The 25,648-nt window shown below is 30.4% G+C and overlaps 6 protein-coding genes and 1 non-coding gene across 9 annotated transcripts in view; 2 read left to right on the top strand and 5 right to left on the bottom strand.

Annotated features, from left to right (window-relative positions):
- The first annotated feature begins 318 nt into the window (after positions 1 to 318).
- LOC102596326 (uncharacterized) lies at positions 319 to 3,771 on the top strand. 3 transcript variants are annotated; one of them, XM_006367599.2, is made up of 6 exons: positions 319 to 583; positions 1,084 to 1,162; positions 1,944 to 2,122; positions 2,760 to 2,820; positions 3,036 to 3,092; positions 3,397 to 3,771. In XM_006367599.2, exons 1-5 carry the CDS (start codon positions 467 to 469, stop codon positions 3,050 to 3,052), a joined length of 453 nt encoding a protein of 150 aa, XP_006367661.1. In that variant the 5' UTR covers positions 319 to 466; the 3' UTR covers positions 3,053 to 3,092; positions 3,397 to 3,771. The 3 variants fall into 3 exon arrangements, 1 of the variants encoding a protein (XP_006367661.1); XR_001472518.1 differs by lacking the exon at positions 3,397 to 3,771 and having other exon boundaries at positions 407 to 583; positions 2,437 to 2,820; positions 3,036 to 3,091; XR_368983.2 differs by lacking the exons at positions 3,036 to 3,092; positions 3,397 to 3,771 and adding an exon at positions 2,437 to 2,672 and having other exon boundaries at positions 407 to 583.
- A 3,156-nt stretch (positions 3,772 to 6,927) lies between these two features.
- Positions 6,928 to 6,999, top strand: TRNAP-AGG (transfer RNA proline (anticodon AGG)). The gene has a single exon. It is a non-coding gene; the product is annotated as a tRNA-Pro (tRNA).
- A 240-nt stretch (positions 7,000 to 7,239) lies between these two features.
- LOC102596759 (rop guanine nucleotide exchange factor 7-like) lies at positions 7,240 to 10,762 on the bottom strand. Its single transcript, XM_006367600.2, has 7 exons — positions 10,022 to 10,762; positions 9,545 to 9,661; positions 9,258 to 9,412; positions 9,009 to 9,083; positions 8,637 to 8,927; positions 8,194 to 8,544; positions 7,240 to 8,056 (listed from the first exon to the last, which is right to left on the bottom strand). Exons 1-7 carry the CDS (start codon positions 10,533 to 10,535, stop codon positions 7,580 to 7,582), a joined length of 1,980 nt encoding a protein of 659 aa, XP_006367662.1. The 5' UTR covers positions 10,536 to 10,762; the 3' UTR covers positions 7,240 to 7,579.
- Positions 10,763 to 16,352: 5,590 nt separating this feature from the next.
- On the bottom strand, positions 16,353 to 17,340 carry LOC102597085 (probable glutathione S-transferase). Its single transcript, XM_006367601.2, has 2 exons — positions 16,968 to 17,340; positions 16,353 to 16,815 (listed from the first exon to the last, which is right to left on the bottom strand). The coding sequence occupies exons 1-2, from the start codon at positions 17,274 to 17,276 to the stop codon at positions 16,465 to 16,467; spliced, it is 660 nt and encodes a 219-aa protein (XP_006367663.1). The 5' UTR covers positions 17,277 to 17,340; the 3' UTR covers positions 16,353 to 16,464.
- Positions 17,341 to 19,390: 2,050 nt separating this feature from the next.
- On the bottom strand, positions 19,391 to 20,546 carry LOC102601040 (probable glutathione S-transferase). Its single transcript, XM_006367612.2, has 2 exons — positions 20,194 to 20,546; positions 19,391 to 19,775 (listed from the first exon to the last, which is right to left on the bottom strand). The coding sequence occupies exons 1-2, from the start codon at positions 20,500 to 20,502 to the stop codon at positions 19,407 to 19,409; spliced, it is 678 nt and encodes a 225-aa protein (XP_006367674.1). The 5' UTR covers positions 20,503 to 20,546; the 3' UTR covers positions 19,391 to 19,406.
- A 1,772-nt stretch (positions 20,547 to 22,318) lies between these two features.
- LOC102601385 (probable glutathione S-transferase) lies at positions 22,319 to 23,418 on the bottom strand. The gene is made up of 2 exons (XM_006367613.2): positions 23,032 to 23,418; positions 22,319 to 22,847 (listed from the first exon to the last, which is right to left on the bottom strand). Exons 1-2 carry the CDS (start codon positions 23,338 to 23,340, stop codon positions 22,461 to 22,463), a joined length of 696 nt encoding a protein of 231 aa, XP_006367675.1. The 5' UTR covers positions 23,341 to 23,418; the 3' UTR covers positions 22,319 to 22,460.
- Positions 23,419 to 25,022: 1,604 nt separating this feature from the next.
- LOC107059140 (probable glutathione S-transferase) overlaps positions 25,023 to 25,648 on the bottom strand; it is a 4,150-nt gene continuing 3,524 nt past the window's right edge. Inside the window, exon 3 of the mRNA XM_015305571.1 lies at positions 25,023 to 25,358. Within this exon, the coding sequence (XP_015161057.1) occupies positions 25,136 to 25,358 (223 nt within the window). The 3' untranslated portion in view covers positions 25,023 to 25,135. The remainder of the gene's footprint in view (positions 25,359 to 25,648) is intronic.

Raw genomic sequence — 25,648 nt, forward strand, 5'->3', positions numbered from 1 at the left:
TTTAGAGGCTTGTACACGTGACAACCAGATTTTGGGGGTATATTTGAGTTTATTATAAAAATTTCTGCATTTTATTGTAATGGTTGAGTTTTAGGCTGACTTGTCTTGGTGGGTTAAGACGAGTGTCATCACGTCTATTTTTGGGTCGTTACAATAAATTATAATATATAGATTATTTAATTATTTTTTCTTTTCTCATTGCTACAACTAAAATTAAAATTAAAATTGCGTCACCCATCTTTTCACGTGTCTCTCTCTCTCTTCCTTTATTTTCACTTTTTCCTCTGTTTTTTTTTTCTGGAGAAATTAAAAGGCTGTGGGCCTTTTACGTTTTATCTGATCCTTTTTTTTACGGTGCTTTTTCCTATAAAAACTCACTTGAATCTCCTCAAATTTCAACCAAAGTTTATTTTATTTTATTTTATTTTGTTGTTGAAGAAGAAAAAATAAAATTAAAAAAAATAAAATGGAAGGAACAAAAAAAACTAGCAGTTCTTCATTTACTTCTGATCTTTTTGGTTCTAAAGAAACTTCAGCTTCTTCATCTTCTTCAATTTTTGGTTCCATTTTCCCTCCTTCCAAGGTATCATTCTTTTTTTTTAATGAAATTTTATAATTTTTGTAATGAATAATGGTATTTTATGATTTTTTTCATAAATTTGTAACATTTGATTGTTGTTTAAGGAGAAAAAAAGGATTTTTTTCCTTCAAGTTTATATTTTTCTTGATATTTTGTTGTTTTAGGTTAAAAAAATTGGGGAAAAAAATAAAATAAAAAAAGTGAAAAGAGTGGGGCTTTGAGAATATTGTTTTCTTGATTCCCTTTAAGAATTGTGGAATTTTAGCTTAAATTTTGAATTTTGAGTTTGTTTTTTTTTTTTTTGATAGAATCTTTTTTAGACAAGAATAGAATAGAATAGGAAAAGCAGAAGTTGCTATATTCTGTTTGGTTTGTACTATTAATTTTAGTGATGATGTCTTTTTGACAAAAGGTAATGCTAAACTTAAATAGAATGTTCTTTCCTAGTATTTTGGATGTTATATTGGCTATGATCTCATATTATTCTTTTCGTCGTGTTTAAGGGACATGGATCGATGAATTCGGAGCAATTGAAGCATGATCCTGTGATTCAGGATAGAAATGCTAAAGGTGGATACTCAGGTTAGTGAAGTTAATAGCTTTGGACCTGATAGAACGTGACTTTCTGAGATAATAACTATTAATTGAGTGATCATATGAGAAATTAGCCTCGATTGCTTGTATATTGTAGTATATAATGGAAATGATTGAAGTAGGTATAGTGAAGAAACGCGACTTTCTGAGATAATAACTATTAGTTGAGAGATCATATGAGTAATTAGCCTCAATTGCTTGTATATTGTAGTATATAATGGAAATGATTAAAGTAGGTATATTTGTTCACGATTCGTAAAATATTCAGCTAGAGCTCCTCGTGTATTAAGAGTAAGGTATTGTAATGTAGCAGGGGAACCCTCATTAGGGTAATTCCTTAAGCACACAACGAAAATGTTACCAGATTTTGTATTGTGGTTAGTCTATAGTAGAATTGAAGAAGATCAACTCTTATTCCTAATCACAATCTAATAATCTATGGTGCTCGGACTCGCCAATAGTGTTATTGCATACTCCACAAAGGCACTATTTCTGGAGTTGCTGACATGCGAAACTTTTGAAGAGTCTGAGCAAGATTAGATTTCATTTATGTAAATTGCATAAATATAAGCTTTCCACTTGTGGTGAGAGTAGTCTCTTTGAAATTATGCTTTAATGGCTAGTTCCATTTCTTTTAGTGAAGGATATATACAATGAATTCCTCTGAATATCGAAATATTTGTTTATTTGACATTTTTCTTGTATATTTCATACCGATAAAAACGTGAATTTCAACCTGCTTTATATTTTTTCCACTTCCGTTTTGCAGGAAGTACTCCTACTAGCAATGAAGCTTCCAGCCAGCAGGCTGCACAAAACAAGCAGCCGAGTTCATTTTATCAGAACGAAAAAGTACAGCCATGCCATCTTAGCTCATCGATATACTACGGGGGCCAAGATGTCTATTCATTTCCCCAAAATAATAATCAGAGCTCTACATACACAACTGTGAGTACATATTCTCGCGTATAAAAAGTAAAAGACAAAATTGCATGGTATTGAGATCTATTGGTGCAACGCTTCTATGTTTACTAATGGTTCCTTTGTTAATGATCTTTTGCTCCTTGCAAGATGATGTAGTTTTTATTAGAACATTTAAGTGTTTGTATATTGTTAAATTGCATGATAGAAGTATCTCAATTCGGAATTTAGAGTTTGTGGGTTCATAGTGATTATGTTCAATTATGTACATGTATATGTACTACATATTCACTATCTTTAATTTTGCATATAATGCACGAACACATGGTTCAAACCAAAAGAACGTCAAGGAGGCCTGGATTTTAGGTGTTTGATCTGCCAGTGGAAGTATTTGAGACAGATATTGATTGGATTACTTTTTCAAGAACGTCGAGGAAGCCTGGATTTTAGGTGCTGAAGCTGTCATTGAAGAAATAGATGATCGGTTTTTGCTCCCTACCGATATGAGGGAGACTTGTAATTCATTGTTTATATCCCATTTTAATTAGAGTTATAAGGCAGAGTCAATTAGGCAAGGGTTAGAACCATCACCTGTGTTCTTAAGGTCATTTGCTTATTCTTATGTTTCTAATTTTCTTCTTCTTTGATTTCGAATTGAGCGCAGTTCAGCAAAGATAATGGAGAAGATGATTCTGGCAGTGCGTCTCGAGGAAACTGGTGGCAAGGTATGTAGTTTTGATTATTTTTTAGGGTCTTTTGGCACACAGTTCGAAACTCAGTGGATAATAGGCGCGTCTGTCTACCTTTTTTCACTCAAACATAACTTCCGTCCGCGTAGAGTTCAAACTCATGACGTACGCATAATGTTAATGTTCTTATTCGCGTATGATGAATCTCATTCTTATTATTTATTAACAATACATGGTTTTTAATTTTGCAGGGTCTCTTTACTACTAGAGCTCACCACCAATGACATGGATGTTACATATTTTCAAAGGTATACAAAAGACTTGGTTATGTTTATCTTATTCTTGATAGTAAGTTCCTTTGGTTTTTGCTATCTCTCTTTAATAAAAGACCAGTCTGGTGCACAAAGTATCCTCGTTCGCAATTGCTTACCTAATTTTTAGGTCTTGTAGGCATTTGCTTGTTGATTCTAATCTTACCTTAAATTCCATGCAACTTTTATTTTGATTTTATTTATGCTTGAAACATACTACTAATATTGATTTATCTTCTTATCATTTTGCACCTATCATGTTATATGTTCTTTTTGTTGAATTTTTTCTGTCTTGTGGCAGGAAGTTAAAGATATAGAGAAGCAGTTATCTACCTCAAATATTAAAGATGGATGATTACTAGTAATTAGCCAAAGAGACCAGTAGTTGGTTGAACACTACAGATTATAATTATAATAATATTAGTATATGTAATTGGTAGTTAATTAGTCTTTTTCTGTTACATGTAAAGGATTATAGACCTTATGCACTTTGCTTTATAATGTGAAGACAATGTTTAGGAACTAGCTTACAACTTTTGTGCCTATGGACTTTTTTTTGTTTGGGTAAAAGAGTTTCTTTACTCCTTTAAATTTGTGTCAAGTTTAATTCCAAACAACAACAATATGTTCAGTGTAATCTCATAAGTGGAATTTAGGTCTCATTGACTTGAGCGGATCGATGTATCTTCACTTTATATGGCTGTATTGTCTCACCCCGTTTCCCTTATCTTGTCCACAATGGAGGTTGTCACCTTCATGTCCTAAGTAGCTTCATTCTTAACCCTAACACTTTTAGTATGCCTACATATTCATCTCATTCTTATTTTTGTTACTCTTTATCTTCTAGACGTGTACGTAGTTCTTGATCTTGATCGATCATCATTCCGTCTCATATAACATACGTGGTTTGACCACAATTTATAAAATTCACCTTTTAAGGTTTGGTGGCACATTCTTATCACACAAGACACTAAATTGAAGTTTTTATTTCAACCACCCATTTTATGCTGTACAATAGCATCATTAATCTCTTCATTTTCTTGGATTGTTGTCCCCACATATTTAATACTTTCTTTTTTGAAGATGACTTGTGTATCATCCTTATATCAACATTTGTCACGTGAGTTACATCACTGAACTTGTACTCGAAGTATTATACCTTAGTCTAACTCAATCTGAACCCTTTAGACTAAAAGGTTTATTTCCAAGTTTTAGCATATCATTAACTCCGTTGTGTCTCATCTCATAACATACACAATGACACCTCTCCTTGATTAATCTCTATCAATAGACCTGCTAAAGCCCCGAACCATAGCGTACTTAGTACTGGTGCCACAGAGAGATATGTTTTTAGATCTCGCATTGAAAAACCTCCTTCTTTTGTATTATTTGTTGGAATAGATAATACATATATGATCAGATGCATATGTAGTTAAGGGCTGCTTAGAGTTGGACACAGAATTCCTAATTCAAATTGAAATGTACAATGATTCGGGAAATAAGATTTTCCTTTTCTTAAAACAGAAAAAAAAAATACATCCCCTTCTTTCTTACCGAGAATTTCCGAAAAAGACTAATTTATTTTTACGACGGGTTCTGTATTTATATATTTTGTATATAATTGTATATAAGTATTTTCTATATAATCTATAAGAGAAGTCTTTTCCCTTTACTATTATATGTTAAATGAGACCAAAAAGACGAAATGAGCAGAAATTTGTATATATCAATGGAGGAAATAACCATGTGGAAAACAAGACAGGAATTCTCTACAATTACACTGTGGAACAATTGAAGGGATGTGGCGCAGCTTGGTAGCGCGTTTGTTCATCATCAAGACAAATAAAAATAGGTCAAGAGCTAATTTCTAATACAACCCTATCACTACTGAAAAGTGACCAGAATCTTCTTCCACTGTCATCACTATGATCTTGACTAAATGACGAGGAATACTTACTTTTCCATGAGATTCACTTTCGTTAAAGGCGGTTTCATTTTCCAGGTTTGAAGCAGAGACTTTTATTTAAAGATGAATATACACTTACCATCCAGAATAATATTTGTAGTGATGATAAAAAAGACTTGTTCCTCACTAAAAACGTCCTCATTATCAGAAATGAAAATTGAGATTCATAAATATAATACTTATCATCCCATTATTACTATTTAAAAAAGACACATTATTAACCAAAGACAATTTCTTTTCCAGAATTTAAAGACCTCTTATATGAATATAAACGAATATTACAATGAAAATGACTTGGTTAATTAGAACATTTGAATGTAACTATTTGTCCTCCTTCTATGGTTATTATTCAAGATCAACATTATCTCTAGATATTTTATTCTAGAAGTTGTCTTTTGATAATACCAATGTTTATTTCATTTTTTTGGTTCATTGTCCAATCAAAACTTTAACTAGTTGTGTAGATAAAGAACTCTTGGTTGTCAAATACACACAATTAATATTACTGTTGGAATCATATTATGCTTTCAATAATTTTCTTATCCATTTTATTTTTGTCCACCGACTAACCGTCTAAAACTGACTTATCTTTAGATAACTTTAATAATTGTTCCATATCCCAACTAATTTTATTTTTTATTTTTTTGGACAAAGACAGGTTAATATGAGGATGAAAATGAAGTTCAATCAATGCTACTTATTATAATTGATAAAAAATATATGTATATGTGTCGATATACTAACATAGTAACATGTCTCTTTTTTTTTTTTATTGTGATATGATATAATAATTTTTTATACTTTTTTTTTCAAAGACAGGTTAATATGAGGATGAAAATGAAGTTCAATCAATGCTACTTATTATAATTGATAAAAATATATGTATATGTGTCGATATACTAACATAGTAACATGTCTTTTTATTTATTTATTGTAATATGATATAATAGTATATTTTATTTTATGTTGGACAAAGACAGGTTAATATGAGGATGAAAATGAAGTTCAATCAATCCTACTTATTATAATTGATAAAGATATATGTATATGTGTCGATATACTAACATAGTAACATGTCTCTTTTTCTTATTGTGATATTGATATAATAATTTTTTATACTTTTTTTTTTCTTTTTAAGAGATTTTTGTTTTTAGAGATAAAAATTTGAAAGGTCATTTGATCCAATATCGATAAAATAACAAAAATAAATATGCCGTTCCCGGGGATCAAACCCGGGACAACGATTTGTTGGTTTAATGGCTCCGTGATTTGAGTATATAATAAGAATTAAAGAACACGGACATAAAATCACACTCGAGCACCTTAAAGATTCAGCGGTTCAAGTTATAAAAATCAATTCTTTAAAGAAAAAAAATCAGAAACAGTCTCTTTATCTTCTTAAAATAACGATAAAATTGCGTACACATTAATCTTTTCAGATCCCAAATACAAAATTATACGGGTATATATATTGTTGTTGTTAAATCTAAGTACAGCTAAAAGGACTAATGCCATTGCGTTTTGAAGCCGTTGGGTGAGAAAAAAACATCTTATTTCCAAATTCCTAGCACATGCAACAGCCAAGGCCAAGATGAACGTTTTTTTAGTGTAAACGCTCTGTCGTTTCATATTACTTGACTCATGTTGACTTGACACATCTTTTAAGAAAACTTTAATTAAAGGTGTAATTACAAAACTAACTTTATTAATGATGTTTTCAAAGTATAAATTTGACTATTACTACTTTATATAGTTATTTAATACTAAGAATAGAATGAAAAAAATATACATACTAAAATTCTCTTGATTTCATAAATTAGACGAGTAAAAAGATATATATACTACATTTAGTTTTATAACCAATCTGGGCATTTGGTCTAGTGGTATGATTCTCGCTTAGGGTGCGAGAGGTCCCGAGTTCAATTCTCGGAATGCCCCAACTAATAATTTGTAGCCTTTTTTTTGCTTCACAGCAAACTATTCATTTAGGTAGCACACTAATAATTTGTAACACACACAATGTGTCATGCTAGCAAAAAATGTCAAAATGACACAGCGGAACATGACATGAGGTGTCTAAAATGAACATCGGTCAATTAAGGTGTCTAAGTGAAACTTGATGACAACTTTAGGAGGCCACCGATGGGTTTGACCAACTTTTTTTGTACAAAATGCTGAAACAGAAGCAATCTTTAGTACTAGCATTACTGGAAATAAAATACATTTAGGTAGCAGTATCACTGGCTGATAAATATACATGGTAACGGGGACGATCAATATAGTTTTATACATTGTAAGTTCATCACTGCCATCACATTTTAAGCCTGTAAGAAAGATAACAAAACTGCACAACAGAAGAAATGTTGCCAGGATAGAGAATATTAATGTTGTATCATAAAGAAATCGCTCAATGAACGTTTTAAATAACGTAATATTGAACCTATATCACACTAGAGGTACCCTTTTCTATATCATCAGTGACAATATGTTTGAAGGAGCTAACTTTATCAATAAAAACTTATGCTTCTTTGAGTAAGTCATGTGTGGATGGACTTACAATTTCTCTTGAACATTCAGAGGAGGAGCCTACCGATGCTGTTGCTGAATCTAATCTCTTAAGCTCATTGCTGATGTCCTTCCCATTCGAATCAACGCTCCAATAATCAGTTAACATCTTTTTCACGCCAAAACCAAACTGAGAAGTCTTGTTGTTGTCAAGGAATTGTGATCTGTCTCCTTTTGCTGGACTAATATGCTGGGAAGACGAGATTGGTGTCGTGAAAGGAGCTTTGATCTGACTACCCGAGACGTGTACTGAGATTGGAGTTCCAATGATTTTATGAGAAATGATGCCTACTTTGGAGATTGGAACAAATTGGTCTGAGAGCTGTGTTAAGTTATCCACGTAAATAAGATCATCGATACGAGCAACAATATTGAATGCCAGGCTCTCAAGAACTCTTGAGTAGCTCTCCAGGATTGATTTTCCAACATCCTAAGAACATCATTGAACAACAGTTGTCAAACTTGAGTTTGCTAAACAAGACAATAGTAGTAGTACTGATGTATTATAACGATAATTGGTCGAGAGAGAAAAATGACAGTAAACGTTGAGTTGATTCAAGTGAAAACCTTGTTATGTTGGATCTTGCTCATGTCTAAGGTGGTCTGAGGAAGACCAGGAAACCGTTGTCTTAAGCAAAGCAAAAGGCTTTCAGCTCTATCTGCAAGTAGGTCCCTCTTATCAACATCAATCATCAAATCTTTAACCATTTCCCATGAGGACTTTGAATTGGATCGGAGGAGACTGGATTTTGCCTGAGTTCTTCTGCGCCACACATAAATTGAGGCCTCTACTCGGTTTCCTATTTCTAATGCTTGATGCTCAGACGACAAATCAAGGCAGTCGAGCAAACATTCAGGTGAAAATTGATCTGAGGTGATATATCGGTGGATAAGATCACCTAAGCTAGCTTTTCCGTTCTGTAGGGGGATAAAATCCAATGCCAAATCAGCAACAATCTGATGGTTTTAGTTGCATAAGCGTAAGAGTCAATATCTCAAGGAAATGGTACCTTAGGAAGATTCTCAACATATGATTCAGGCACCTCCATATCAGCTAAGGTGTTGCTGTTAATTGCCATTACAGCTTTCAAAATTTGGTTTGTGCAGTCGCGTTTGTGCTGCAACTGCTTTTTTGCATTTTCGCTAAGACCATCGATGGGAACTCTAGGAACAGGAAGCCACCACTTCTCCTCTTGACGAGGGAGAGGATTCCGAAATGAGGACGATCCATCAGCTTCTTCAGCTAAGAGCCCCTGGTCGACATACCAGAATTCTGTTTTACTAAAACTGTCCAAAATCTCCTGTAAAAGAGGCAGAATATTCAGCTTATATCATTCAGCAGTTACGATTGAAATCTCGAGGAAAAAGGACGTGTATCTTACAAGAAGCATATTATCTAGTTTTCGGAGTGCTGGAAGGTTGGCATAAAGATCCAACCGCGGCCTAGAAGTCATTACCTATAACAAAACATAGAAAGAACAAATGAACACAAATGTAACATTGAAAGAAGTGTCACTCATGCCTAAATATATACACAGGCTTTCTCAGCTTTTGCCTTCATCCCCAAATCCATTTACTCGCAACAAATCAAGTGATTGTCCAAGTTCCAAATGTTCGATAAACATATTTACCTCAAGCTTAGTGCCATCAGGAAATGTCTGCCAAGAGGGTGTCAATTCTACAATGTAATCACTAACACAAAGAAGCCATTCCATTTCTCTCCTCCACATTAACCTCTTCTCTGTAGGTAAAGGTTCCAATCTCCAAATTTGTCCAAAAAGTGTAGCTAAGGCAAAAAAGAGGAAAAAAAAAATAGGAGACACAAGGCACATTTTTACAATTAGTAAAACAAAAACACCAAAACAAACCAACCCCATCAAATGAAACTAAATATCATCAAATAACTAACAAAACATACCACATAAATTAGTTATAGCATTTGAAATTACAAGTGCTGTGCAAACCCCATTTCCACAACCAGACATGTCTTCACCTAGCAGCAACTTTGAAAATCTTTCCTTCATCATCTCAACCTCTACAGAAACCACAAAAGTTCAAACCAAACAATCTAATTTTCCAACAATACAACAACAACAACAACAACAACATGCACAGTCTAGTCCCACAAAGTGGTATCTGAGGAGGATAGAGCGTACGTAGAACTTACCTTTACCTCAAAGATAGAGAGACTGTTTTCGATAGACCTTTGCCTTAAGGAGAAACGGTCCAAGAAGTACACGAAATACAATAAACAACATATAGTAGCAGAACAGTATTACAACGAAATAATACTATAGTCAAAGTACACGAAACAACAGATAGTAACATAAATCGAAGGACAAGTAATACTATCACTACTAATGTGGATGAACAGCAAGACAATTCTGCAACATACCTGATAAACAAGACCCTTGTTTCTCCAACTTCCTTTTATCCACATGAGGTTTCTCCACTTCTTCAGAACTGGCATTCTTCTGAACATGCCAAACAATTGAAGGGGGTGAATATGAATTCTCAGAGCTACTATTTTCTTCATCATTCACAGTTCCTTCAGATACCAAGAAATCAGAACTTAAACTACTCTCTATACCCTCCTCCTCATACACAAAAGACTCAATTTTTATGTCATTCTCCTCACAAAACTCAACTTTCCCTTCTGCCCCATCACTCTTCTCAGTCAAAACCTCCATTTTATCATCAAGAAAAGCTGAGTTTTCCACTACAACCCCATCAAAATCAAATCTTTTACTACCAAACCCCTTTGATTTTTGATACAGATTCTTGATAGATTTGCAGACCTGGAATTTGAATACAGAAAAAAGGGTACAATTCTTGGAATTTGTACAAGTGTTTATAGGAATAAAATGCTTGAGCTGTGGCTGAAATTGTAAAGGAACCCCTTTTTCCATAAGATTTCAATTTGAAACATTCTTAAAATTGAAAAAAATTCATACAAAAAATCAAGAAAAAAATTATAACAATGATGCAAATTATATAAGAGGCGCCTCTGTCACACTCGTTAGGCGTTTGCTTAAACAAGAGCTCTTTAATAATTATTGCTTACTACATTGGTGTAATACAAAAATACATTCAATATTTTGAGCTCCTTTTATGTGACATTATTAAAGTGATTGTTGGAATCGTGTACTTGACGGATCAATTTATAATTTGTACAATATGTTTTTTTTATTATATATATGATAAAAAATAAATTGATTTTAAATATACGACAAAGGAGTAGCTTTTACTAAGATTCTGACTTATTTTATTTCGGTAAATATGAAGATGATTTATTTTTTATGTGTTAGAGTTACAATTGTTTTAATAGGAGTAATTGTATTGGATAGGCTCTCTATGTGCCGAAATGAGAGAACTTAAATAATCGGTAAATAAAGAGTTTCAGTTAAGATTCTGAAAGGAAATTAGCTTACATAAGAGATATATTTGTTTAAGTGGGGAGAGCATTGGTATTGAAAAGACGGTCTCTCTGTACCAAAATGAGAGAACTTAAATAGCAAGTAAAGGAAGAACTTTTTCTAAGATTGTAACTTATTTGAAAAAAAACTAAATTTGTTGCTTCTGAACACGTTTAAATAATTTCATAGACTATTTATATCTTCAAGTGCAAAAGAAATAATTTGCGTAAGAACTACAATTGTTTCAGTGGGAGCATTTATATTGCAAAGGTCACCTCTATGTCTCAAAATAGGAGAGCTTAAATAGTTGGTAAAGTAAGAGCTTCGGGTAAGATTAACTTATTTGAGAACTAGATATGTTGCTCCTAAGACGTGAAGATTATATTTTAAAACTATTTTGATATCTTAAAGTACAAAAGAAATAGCTTAGGTAAGACTATAATTGTTTCACGGAGAGCATTGATATTGAAAAGATTATCTCTATATATCAAAGTAAGATAACTTAAATAGCTTACAAGGGAAAAGTGTTTGCCAAAATTTAGACTTATTTGAAAATTAGATTTGATATTTTTGCATGCAACATGCAAGCATTTAGTTAATTCATTTCACCTGTATATAAATTTGATATATTTTTCAAATTCATTTCACATGTATATGTAAATAGTTTAAATTATATCTATTAATGTTTGATTACGCAAGGATTAATTATTATTATTTTGAAAATGACATATTTTTTAAGATTAAACATCTTCATCAACAACTATAGTTGACTATTAATATGGATCATTTTAATATATTATAAATCCTTCAGGTGCTTTTAGCTAATTCAAAATCTTATTTGGGCAGTTTAGTTTTATACTTTTCAATTTTCGGTTAGTTGAAAAATAAAGTTACAAGAGGAATTATTATATTAAATAAAAAGATTAAAGTGTAATTTTGTCATTATTATATTTTTTTTGTTAATAAGGTTTAAACTTGGCTTACACTGAATCTACTAATGTCATTTTTTTTTTCACTTTTCTTTTAATTTTTGTTACAAATTAAAGGTCTGTCAGTGATGGATATTATTTAGAATCTATGTACCTGTATTTTGTTTGTTTCTGCAGGTAGGACAAAAATATTGAAACTGACAGATTATGTCATATAATATAGTTTGTATTCAATACTAAAGAAATTTAAAGCTGTAATTTAAAATTAAAATATACCTAAAATTTGGATCCACCATTTACAACTTGTTTGGATGGTTGTTACCTATTTTGTTGTTAATTTAAATATATTATTTACATAAGTTTATTGTAATATCATTAAATCATTGCTATATAATGATGAAAAGTTTCATTTTTATGTAGCGATCCATTTAGTATGATTGTGTTGTCATATTATTAGTATTTTTTTTCATTTTGTCTTTACTTAATATCTAATAATTCTATGTTATCCTTTACCTTACCCCTTTTATAGTAGTTCGACTCTGAATCCTATTTTTCTTGTAAAATTATCCTTCAAATTATGTGACAACGAAAAATGATACAATATATTCAAACGTTATATTCATCAAAATAATATAATACGATACAATACAACGCAATGAGATATACTAATATGTAACGACCATCCATTAAGCAAATAACTAATTGTTTAGAGTTAATTGATTTGAGATTTACTATACAATACATGGTGATTAATGAAATGGTTAGTTACTAATAAATTTTATATAAATTCAACCAAGTATATAAACTTCGTGAAATTATTGAAATAAAAAGATTTTTTTTTTGATAATCTCTTTTGCCTGTATTAGATTAGGTTTACAACTTGATTTAAACTTAACATAAATCAAGCTATAATTTCCCTTTAAAAAAGCTCCCTTTTTCATAATTCTTTGTAAGAACATTTCATTGTCGTCCTCGTCATTAAATAACAAGGGAAAAATTAATTATAAGATATAATTTTGTTTGTTTATTAATCCATGTGCCCGTATTTTGTTTGTTTTAGTTGGTAGGGCAAAAACTTTGAAGTTGAAAGCTATTATTACTCTTTTCATTTTATTTTATTTGATTGAACACGTCGTTTTAAGAAATATATATTTTTAGCACAATAATTAAAATTAAATTACTTCAGATATTTTTTAACAAGTAAAAAAGAGTGTAATAAAATAAAAGAAGAAACATACCATGTTAATAAGAAACAAATATTTTTGTCTTTCACAAAAAAATAAAACTGAAATTAGCTATAGAACTTCATTGCTAATTTATTACTGAATCACTCGTAGCTAATAATTTATCACTAAACATGATTAGGACGATTTTATTTTTTAGATAAACTAATTTGTCCGTAGATAATTTCTATTTTTTAGAAGTTTTTATTTACTGTTTAATTGGTTCTTTTAAAAAAAATAAAAAAATAAAGTACTTCTCTCATTTTTAGAAGGGTTTATTTACAATTTAATTGGTTCTTTTAAGAAATAAACAATTTAAGTACTTATCTTTAGATTCCATAATAAATAAGATAAATAAGTACTTTATTAGGATTTGGTAAGGTAAGGCTTAGCCTTCCTTCCTTGTACTTATCCGTGAGTTTTTATTTTTTATTTTTAATAAAACACCACAAGACACTGTTTAGTAAATTTGTGAAAAAAAAGAAGAAAAAGGAATCAACTACTCCCTAATAGCATATGGTTAGAGTTAGATTATAACCTTTTCACCAATGTGTTATTTTGAAGAAAAAAAAGTATATTTAAATTTGAGACCATCATTCTAAGATCAATATAGATGCCAATTTAAATTATTGAGGTTAATTAAATACAACTAAAGATGCCATTATTGAAAATGATGCAATTTACGATTTGGGCCACATATAATCATAGTATATAAGAAATATATATTTCTTAACATCATATATCTAATTTTGCCATTTAATTTGTATTTAGTTTTTGCTTAACTTTATTTTGTAGCTTTCTTGCAAGGATTTAAAGTTCTCCATGCCAATGAATACTTATTTGATGATAGTGCTAGTTGTTCCAACAGAAAATAACAAAAGATTAAGTTATATAAAAAAGAATAATCGTTCTACTCGTCTTTATTAGAGAACATTTTATCCTATCAATATAGGATTTTCTAGCATGAATTCAAATTTAATCGAATCATATTATGAATATCGAACCACAAGCAAAAATCAATACTCCTCTCAACGGCTATAGATATACATGATATATAATTATATTGTTTGTTATTCATATGAATGGAAAAGTTGATAGTTGAATTTGAACTACTACAATTCATACTTCTGACCGTTAAGTAAAGTTATGACCTACCATAGGTTAAAGACAAATTTATTTTATGTAAAGGTAAAGATACTCATCACTTTATAACGTACCTTTGTATTTGAATAGGATCCCTCCAAAATTTTACCAATGTAGAATGTAATAAATATGCACTTCTTTTTTCTTGTAGAACATTCAAAATTCAAATCATTTAATTTTTTTCTTCAAAAATACTTGGTAAAACATTTGGCATAGATATATGTTTTTGTTGGAAAACTAACATTTGCGTTCACACTCAATAGCAAGTGTTATTATTCCATCCAAGTGAAGATTTAGATAAAAATAGTTTATTATTAGTACTTTTTATTAGACTTAAATGTGACTAAACATCAAATTGAATCTAGAATGAATTTTAAGTCAATAGCATTAAAGATTTGACATTATGTAACTTGGACCACATAGGTCAATTTGGGCTTTGTCCATTTAGAACTCTTAACAAGATAAGAGGCCCAACTGAAATCTATTGCAAATCTAGCTAATCCTTAAGTGAAAGATTCTCTCTCATGACTTGCACAATTTCATTTGTCCATGTATAGCTTGTATGTCATGCATATGTCAATGTATATAATTGACATACATATGATGTGGAGTCGTATACATTGATATACATGTAAGATACACACAATATATACTAATATACATAATTGTATGTTGTTGTATGTATACACATGTGATGTATATGTCACTGTATGTATAGTACAATATATAAGACATATATGTATTCGCAGCACAAGTTGCATAGTCCGTCCTACAACCATAAGCTTGGAATGTTATATTAACTAGAAAATACATTATAGTCGGTACTCGGTACTATATATCCTTAATACTCCCTCCGTTCCATATTAAGTTAATTTTTGAGGCATTTTTCATTTTTCAAATTAACTTAATTGTTCAGTTTTCAAGAGTATTTTTAGAGTGTTCTTCCAATTTTATCCTTCATTAGTTAGTATTGGAATTAGTGATTAATTAATATTTAGTTATTTTAATCATAAAATTGATAATAATTAATAAGGGTGAAATGGAAAATTAGGTTCAATTTATGTCTTAATCTACTTTTCTTGAAGGGTGTGAAATACCTCAAAAATTAACTTAATATGGAATGGAGGGAGTACACTCTTTCAAACGAATCCCAAAGTACTCCTTTTGTTCCTACTTACTTGTCCACTTTTCCTTTTTTTAGTTGTCCCTAATTACTTATCCATTTTGACAAATCAAGAAAGGACAAAAAAATTTCTCTATTATACCCTCAATTTAATACTTTGAAAAATGTAAAACTTTTTGAAAATCTTAAATTTTTAATTCATCTACTTCATAATTTATAGAGGTAAAATAGTAAACTTACTATATCAATTATTGTTTTCTTAATAGGTGTGTCACTTCAAAAATGATGGACAAATAATTAGGGATAGGGGAGTAATACATAGTCAAATTACTGTTTCTTGCTTTCATCCATCTTTGTCAGATCATTTATTGGAATTTATGAGTATTTAATTTCCAACCATGTAAGTAAGCACTTGGTTATCTTTAATAATAGTCAAAGTAGAAAAGTAGACAAACTTCATTAATGGCATAATACCCTTTAAATGTACACAAACAAGAACTTAAAAACTTGTTTAAAGTTGAACAATTATACACAACGTCTTATATTTTATACTACGTCTCAATCTTGAATATTATATATTATATTTGGGCCTAAACTTTCTTTTATAATATAGTAGATATAGATAGAACGCCACATAGAATGTGTATAAAGAGTGAATTGCCATGCAGGACGCCAAAGTAGAATGTGTGTGCCTACTTGTTAAACTCTATACAAAATCAGGTGTCTACTTGTGTACACACAAAATTAAAGGACATAAATATCAAATAAAGCCAAATTAAAAAACATATTTATGTATTACGCCTTCATTAATAAAGGCTTACCAGTAGATATGCAATATTTGATAGTTTAAATATATAGTTCTATATAGTAACAATGAATGCAATTTAATCTGGAGAACAATAAGATACTTAAGTGATATACCATTCATTATAAAAGTGACACATATGCTTATAAATTTATTCCGTTACATAATTCGAAGCTTCATAAGATGAATGAGGACGTGTTTATGTTTTAGAAGCAGAAGCTTGAGCATAAGCTTGGATAAAAGCAAGCAAATCATTTCTTGGAGGCAGATATTCCTTGACTTGACTGCAATTAACATACTCATCTCTCCAAGCACAAAAATTTGGAAAATTTTCACTTGTTACTAATTCAACTCCAGAGGCTTCTTGAAAAACTCCTAGCCAATATCCCACAAAATTTGCAGCAATATCAGCATAACCAAATTTGTCACCCACAAAGAACTTTTTATCCTTTAACTCATTATCAAGAATTTTCAACATCTCAAAAACTTCCTCTTTACCTTTCTCTTGCTCCTCTCCTTTGTGGAGAAAAGTATTCACAGCTGCTCCCACCTACAACAATCATGATAAATACTACGTTTCAATTTCAAGCAAGTCAGAATCGTCTATACAAAATTATAAGAAGTATTATTAAAGTAATTATACTAACATGACTAAATTATGCAAATAAGTACTGTCTATATATAGCATTAAGACAAATTTACCTTATCATTAAGGAACTTAGCCCAAAAACGAGCTAAAGCTCGTTCATAAGGGTCTTTAGGTAAGATGGAAGGGCCTTCAAATGTCTCGTCGATGTATTCAAGGATGATCATAGACTCACAAATGGGCTTGCCATTGTGAATGAGAACAGGGATCTTTTTGTGAACAGGATTGGATTCAAGAAGTAGAGGGCTCTTGTTTTGTAGATTTTCTTCTATAAATTCATACTTCACTCCTTTTAATTTGAGAGCCCACTCGACTTTGTGACTAGCAGGGCTATACCATAGACCAAGCAACTTTACATCTACCATCTCTCAACTTTCCTATATTTTATGTGGTTGTTTTCTCTTGAGGTCTAATCTTCTTTTATAGATGAAATTTCTTAGCAATACACCAAATACATTAATGTTTCTTGTTTGACTATTTTGTTTTGTAATTTAAAATGGAAAAATCCTTTTGGCCAGAATGGTAAACTAACATATTTCACACTATTTTATTTTACGTTTTTGAACATTTTTACCCTTTTAATTTTAATATTTTTTAATTAAAAAAATGAAAAAAAGATCAATTTATTTTAAAATAAAAAGGATAGTATAGACTTTTAAATTTTCTGGCCATTTAGCATTACCCATTTAAAATAATGAAAAATCTTTTGGCCAGAAAATTTTGGCCATAATTTGATCAGAATGGTAAAAGGATCTATCCACACTACAAACTAATTTCTTTTAAAACATTTTTACCCCTTTAACTTAAAAATTGAGAATATATTCTTGGGAACTCTATATTCTTTCATCATGTTTCCAATATATTGAAAACAAGTAATGACATTAATTATTGATGATTTTATAGTCAATTATAAAAAGACTACAAATTCCACCAAAGAGAACATTAAGTGAAAAAAATTGTTTTCAAATTAATTATGTTTTACAAAAAAAATTGTGACATCAGTAGTAAATATTTTTTTTTAACTTTAATTATATACATCTTGGGTGTTGTTTAGCCATAAATATTCCCAAATATATTTGACAAAAAAATAGAAAATAGTGTTTGACCAGGTCTAATATGTTTTGAGTTATTATTTTTTAAATGTTTTTACAAATTATGTCATATAGTTTGAATTCAATACAAATTATATAAAAGGAATTAAAAGCTGCAATTTAAAATTAAAATATACCTAAATTAGTACCAACGATTTACAAGACGTTTGTTCACATCTGCCATCTTTCAATTTTGATTGCTATACTAATTGAGGGAATTTTCTGTGGTGTGGTTATTCTCCCTTGTGGTCTAGTCTTCTTTTATAGAGGGAAAAAACAGGGAAGTTTCTTAGCAATAATATACCAAATACATTATTGTTTCTTGTTTGACTATTTAGTTTTGTAAATACTATTGGTACTCCCACTCCTATCATAACAAGTGGCGTTTTTTCTTTCTTTCGAAATAAGTGGTGTTTCACATAAGTTGAGAGAGTGTACACTATGGATTATCAGATACTAGTCGAGTTGTATTTTGATGAATAATTGATGATATTTCAGATTAACACAAACATTAGATAATTTAGGTATAAAACTAGCTCATTGAAAAATCTTTAGATGTCGTTTTTGATCATTATATATCTCTATTTCATTATTTCATTAAATTACTTGGATTACTCTTTTTTCTTCAATACAATTGTCATGATCGAAATAACATGATATTGTGCGAAAACTAACAATTGCAAGTCATGAAGATGATATAAAAAAGGCATAATATATAAATATACTCTTTAACTTGACTTCAACTGATATCTATGCATTCTAGTTGTGAATATGTACAAGTAGACACTCAAACTTTTATTAGGTAGAAAATGCAGAATCCTAGATTCACTACTTCTAAAAAAAATGAAGATGCCATTAAATAGTGTAACAACTCCAATATCATAATAGAAACGTTCAAATATTATAATTACTAAACTCGAAGTTACAACGAAAAATTGAACTAACAAAGAGAACTATTGTAGAAGATAACTAGAAGAGAGATGAGAAGCATAGACTCAAAGAAAGGGATGAGAGAACTAAACATTTTTCTCAACAATTTGCATAAATCTCTTTCTCATCCATCCTCCTTTTAGTTAGTAGTTAATTGGGCCTGGATCCAAATCAGGCCTTCCAGTTTTGTTGCTTTTTCTTGATCCAATAACTAGTTGTGTAACATTCCTATAGATATTGACATTGGACAAGTCTAGTTCATAACAAATAGTGTGCTTATTAGTAGCAATTTTTCTATTTATATATTGTAATAAATAAAAATCCTCATTGGTGAGAAACACAAGTAGGGAAATATTTTAATTATTTTCGATCTTTCGCATACAAATACAAAATTGAATCTATTGAATTCGTTCTAGATTTGCAATTCTATTCCGATACATAATTCGAAATTTTATAAGATGAATACAACTATATTTATTTTTGAGTAGAAGCAGAAGCTGTCGCATGAGCGCGAGCGCAACCTTGGAAAAAAGCAAGCAACTCATCATTTCTCGGAGGTAGATATTCCTTAACTTGACTGCAATTGATATATTCATCTCTCCAAGCACAAAAATTTGAAAAATTTTCACTTGTTACTAGTTTAACTCCAGAGGCTTCTTGAAAAATTCCTAGCCAATATCCCACCAAATTTGCAGCAATATCAGCAAATCCAAATTTGTCACCCACAAAAAACTTCTTGTCTTTGAGCTCATTATCAAGAACTTTCAACATCTCACAAGCTTCCTCTTTACCTTTCTCTTGCTCCTCTCCTTTACGTATGAAAGTACTTACCACCGCTCCCACCTACAAAGTACAGTTACTATGTCTCAATCTCAAGCAAGTCAGAAAATAGATTATTTATATATTCTTCAATATATTCATATTTCACTCCCTTAATTAATATTTAGAGCCGCCCACTCTAACTTTGAGATTAAATGGGCTTATACTAATTAATAACCTAGCAACTTCACTTGTGCCATATTACAACTTTGGTTCTAATTGTTTGCTAATTTACTATGTTAAAGGATATTTTAGTGGTGACAAATTAAAGTACTAAATGAGGGAGTAGTTGAAGGTTCCTAATTTTTCTTGTTTTTTTTTTTTTTAAAAAATTCTTCTTACAGTTTATTTGCCTTTAAATGGGACCAAACGTTGTGCAAGTCTAAAAAAAAGGTTTACTAAATTATGCAGATAGCAATATATAACATGATAACGAATTTACCTTATCATCAAGGAACTTAGCCCAAAAACGAGCTAAAGCACGATCGTAAGGATCTTTAGGCAAGATGGAAGGGCCTTCAAATGTCTCATCGATGTATTCAACAATGACCATAGACTCACAAATGGACTTGCCATTGTGAATTAACACTGGGATTTTCTTGTGAATTGGATTAGATTGAAGAAGTAAAGGGCTCTTATTTTGTAGATCTTCTTCTATTAATTCATATTTGACTCCCTTAATATTTAGAGCCCATTCAACTCTATGACCAAAAAAGCTATACCATAGACCAAGCAACTTAACATCTGCCATCTCTCTCAACTTTGGTTAACTTTTTTTTGCTTTACTAATTTGGGGAATTTTATTTGATTGTTCTCTCTTGAGGTCTAGTCTTCTTTTATAGAGAAAAAACAGGGAAGTTCCTTAGCAATACATTAATGTTTCTTGTTTTACTATATAGTTTTGTAATTTAATAATGCTTTCAGTTTGGCTGATGACTTAAAATAAATACTATATATTGGTACTTGACAAGTGGCGTTTATATATTTTTTATTTTGATTAAAAATAAGCGGTGTTTCACAAAATAAGATAAAGAGTTGAGAGTGTACACTATGGAACATCAGATACTAGTTGAGGTGTGTTTTGATAAATAGTTAGTGATATTTCAGATAGAATATACAAACATAAGATAATTCAGATATAAACTCACAAATAATGACACTTTAGATATGTTTTGAACCATTATCTCCATTTCTTTATATCGATAGTAAATAAAATTTAATCCCGAGAATAATTAGATGACTTGTATATGTCACTCCCTAATTCATCAAATAATTATATGGCTTACTTCTCTTGTTCTTTTTTTTTTCAATACAATTGTTGGGATCAAAATAATATAATATGGCTAATATTTTAATTCTTTTCTTTAATACATGATTGGATCTATTAAAATTGTTATAGATTCACTATTTTATTTAGACACATGTAATTCGAAATTTCAAAAGATAAATCAAGATATATTTATTTTTGAGTAGAAGCAGAAGCTGTAGCATGCAGCACAAACACGACCTTGAAAAAAAGCAAGTAACTCGTCATTTCTTGGAGGTAGATATTCCTTGACTTGACTGCGATTAATATACTCATCTCTCCAAGCACAAAAATTTATTTTAAGTTCTGTGATAATTATAGAATACATTTCTCAAGTTTTTATTTTCTTCATACTTGTTAATTAGTAAAGATTTGTTACCTCATTAAGATTAGTAAGATAAGATCTAGCCTTCTATTTGAGGTTTTTGTTTCTATTTATTAATTAAAAAATTAACCCTAGGCACCTTAAATAAAGGATTAGTTTTTTTTTTTTTTGCAAAAAGTACAATCAAACATAACTCCATCTTCAACTTTAACTCTATAAATTTTAAATAAAATAAAAAATATTTGAAATATATGGCCCAAATGTCTACTTAGTTGCTCATATTAATTTCAAATAAAATTGTCGGGTGAAGCCATCGTAATTTTGGGGGATTTTCCTCACTGATTTGCGTAAGCCATGGGATGACCTTACTTTCCTGCATTCCTCCCTTACGAGTAGAACACTAGAGACGCCCAACGCGTTAGTCGATTTTACGGGATTGATCAGTACGTATAATCTCACAATGATCCACATTATTTTTGGGCATTTAGGAGCCATATTATTGGAATGAAACGATTTTTTCAATTTTTCGTGTGTGTTAGTCTGAATATTTGGTAAAATGACATACGATCGATTTTTTTGAAAAACATTATCAGACCTTCCGTAATGAGTTAGGGATGATCTATGGAATTTTCGCGCATTTATAAGCTATTTTAGGCTATTTCTTCAATTTTTTGTGTGAGTTAGCCCATAAATAGTTGGTGAAATGGCTTCTAGTCGATTTTTTAAAAATGTTTTTTACAAGATGCACCATAAGGAGTTGTGGGAGAAGTACGTATAACCTCACCATGATCCAATATATGTTTGGACATTTAAGAGCCATTTTACAAGAATTATATGATTTTTTTTTCAATTTTTCGTGTGCCACTAAACAGTATGCGCAGTGGCAATTTTTTTAATAAGTAATAAATAAAGATCCACACCGGTGAGAAATACAAGTAAGTGGGACAATATTTTATATTTTTCTTTTGCATACGAATACATAATTGAATCTATTGAAATCGATCTAGATTCACAATTTTATTCAGACACACAATTTGAAACTTCAAAAGATGAACACGTACAAGTAAGTGGAGCAACATTAAGGACCTGTAACTATGCTCAATGCTTGAGTAGAAGCAGAAGCTGCAGCTTGAGGGCGAGCGGAAGCTTGGTAAAAAGCAATCAATTTATCTCTTGAAGGTAGATATTTCTTGACTTGACTGCAATTAACATACTTATCTCTCCAAACACAAAAAATGGGAAATTTTTTCTCTGTCACTAATTCAACTCCAGAGACTTCTTGGTAAACTCCTAGCCAAAATCCAACCATATTTGCAACAATATCAGCAAATCCAAATTCGTTAGCCACAAAGAACGTTTTGCCTTCGAGCTTATCACCAAGAATTTTCAACATCTCACAAACTTCCACTATAGATTTCTCTTGCACCTTTCCTTTGCCTAAGAATGCATTCCTCACCGTTTCCATCTACACAAAGTACAATGGTACCACGCCTCAATCTCAAGTAAGTTAGAGTAGACTATTTATATAAATTCTCATTAATCCATATTATTATATACAAAATTATGAAAAGTGTTTCAAGCTATCTATATTTTCTATATAATAAGATCTAAAGTAAATGTACTCATATATTGAATGAAGATAAATTTACCTTATTATGAAGGAAGTTAGCCCAAAAACGAGCTAAAGCACGGTCACAAAAATCATCAGGCAAAATGGAAGTGCGTCCAAATTTCTCGGCGATGTACTCAAGAATGACCATAGAACCACAAATGGACCTGTCATTGTCAATGAGCACTGGGACTTGCTTGTAACTAGGGTAATCTTCAAGACGTGGAAGGTTCTTTTTATCTTGCTCTATTTCTGTATATTCATATTTTACCCCCTTAATCTTTAGAGCCCACTCAACCCTGTGAGTAAATGGACTATACCAAAAACCTAGCAACTTCACTTGTGCCATATCACAACTTTGGTTATTATGCTAATTTACTATGTTAAAGGATATTTTAGTGGTGGTTATGTCTTGAATTATGATCTTCTTTCTTCTTTTATAGAAGGGAAAATTGAGGGAGTGGTTGAAGGTTCCTATTATTATTATTTTTTTAAAAAAATCTTGTAAGATTTTATTCTTTACCTAGGACCAAACGTTGTGTAAGACTTGGAAAGACAAATGATTATTAAATTAGTCCATGTTTGTTCAAAGACATGGAACGACCAAAGTACGCGCTTAGCTAACGAACAAAAAGTGGCGTTATTATTGAGAGTATAATTAAATAATAAAAATGTGTTCTTTCTAAGTGCTTAAGCTTTTAGATAAGATGGTGATACACTTCAACATAATATCAGAACAGTCAAAGGTTCTAAAATCAAATTACCGCCGCCCATATTAAAAAAAAAAAAAGAAATATATTATTTTTAACATATTAAAGTAATTTGAATTATATTTTTTTTTTCTAAAATAGAAATGATTGAAAACACAAACCCGTGAAACCAGGATAATCATTATCAATTTAAATGTTTGTTGATTAACGTCTTTTGTTTATAAAATGTGGGTGGTCAAAATATTAAAAGAATTGATTCTCTTTTTACTTTATTTTTAGCCAAAAATTTGAAGGGTTCATTGAATTTTCCAATTGACATATCATACCAGACTTGTGAGTTGTGACTTATTGGTAGGCCCTTACTAATCATGATAACTCTACTTATCCTCCATATATATTTTTTCAATTGTATTATCTACACCCATGTTTATATTTCAAATTGTATAAATTAAATATAGTTAAATAATAAAATAAAAATTTATTATTTAGCCTTTCATATTCATAATAATTTATTTTTTAAATAAATCAATAGAAATTTATTATTTTTTATAATATTATATTTATCATTAAATAACTCTAAAAGATTTTAATAGCAATATTTATATTTTAAAGCATAATTAAAAACTTAATTTTAATAAAATAAACTCATAATAAATAATTTATTAAGAAGACTATCAAATTTATATAAATCAACTAAAAACAACCTAAATATATAATTATTGACTATACGTAGGCACTCAAATAAGATTTTACCTTTATGATGAGTATATACAACTCACTAAGATATATTAATTTTTTTATTTTTTATAGTATTGGACTCGTATTAATACGGACTGTTTCCCCGAACTTGTACTACAATTATATGAGTTTTATATATATTTATTTATTTATTTATTTTATTTTTTTTATTTTATAGAGGCTTACACATATAAGTCATGATGTGATTGATATGATTTTTTTTATAAAAAGCCGCTTTGCTTAGTGGTAAATTTTGCTTAAAAAAGAAGAAGATATTATTAATTATTGTAGTATCACTAACCAATCAACATATTAAGAACAGTAACACAACACACTTATTGGTATGTTACTAGTTGGCTAAGCTAGCTTTTTCTAACAAATAATTTTATTAGGACTTTCTTAATCTTATACAAACACACATTTTAACTCTTTTCTTTATTTGCACACTTATTATACATAATTGAAACCTACGAGATTCGTACTAGAATCACAATCTTATTCCAATACATAATCCAAAACTTATATGAGTATTGATTTATTTTTGAGGAGTAGCAAAAGTTGGAGCTTTATACAAACACACATTTTAATTCTTTTCTTTATTTGCACACTTATTATACATAATTGAAACCTACGAGATTCGTACTAGAATCACAATCTTATTCCAATACATAATCCAAAACTTATATGAGTATTGATTTATTTTTGAGGAGTAGCAAAAGTTGGAGCTTGAGAGCGAACACGATCTTGATAAAAAGCAAGCAACTCATCAATTCTTGAAGGTAGATATTCCTTGACTTGACAGCAATTAATATACGCATCTCTCCAAGCACAAAAATTTGGAAAATTTTCATTTGTTGCTAATACAACTCCAGATGCTTCTTCGAAAAATCCCATCCAAAGTCCCACCAAATTTGCAGCTGTCACACCCCAAATCCGGATGTGATGGCACGTGTCCATTTCCCACCGGACACGTCAGCCTAACCCAACCACAACGATAGAGAAGTAGAAATACGAGAATAAAAGATAATAAATAAGCGGAAGACTTTAATTAAGACTCAACACTACCCAGAATTTGGCTGTCACATGTACAAACCTCTAAATACAGAATTCGAATAAAAATATACAAGTCTCAGAGTATAGTTCTCGAATAGAACAAAACTGAAAGTAAAGATAACTCAAGGGCACGTCTGGAATGAACCGCTACCTCTC

This window comes from Solanum tuberosum, unplaced genomic scaffold (genome assembly GCF_000226075.1).
Source record: "Solanum tuberosum cultivar DM 1-3 516 R44 unplaced genomic scaffold, SolTub_3.0 scf00848, whole genome shotgun sequence".
Classification (NCBI taxonomy): Eukaryota; Viridiplantae; Streptophyta; class Magnoliopsida; order Solanales; family Solanaceae; genus Solanum; species Solanum tuberosum.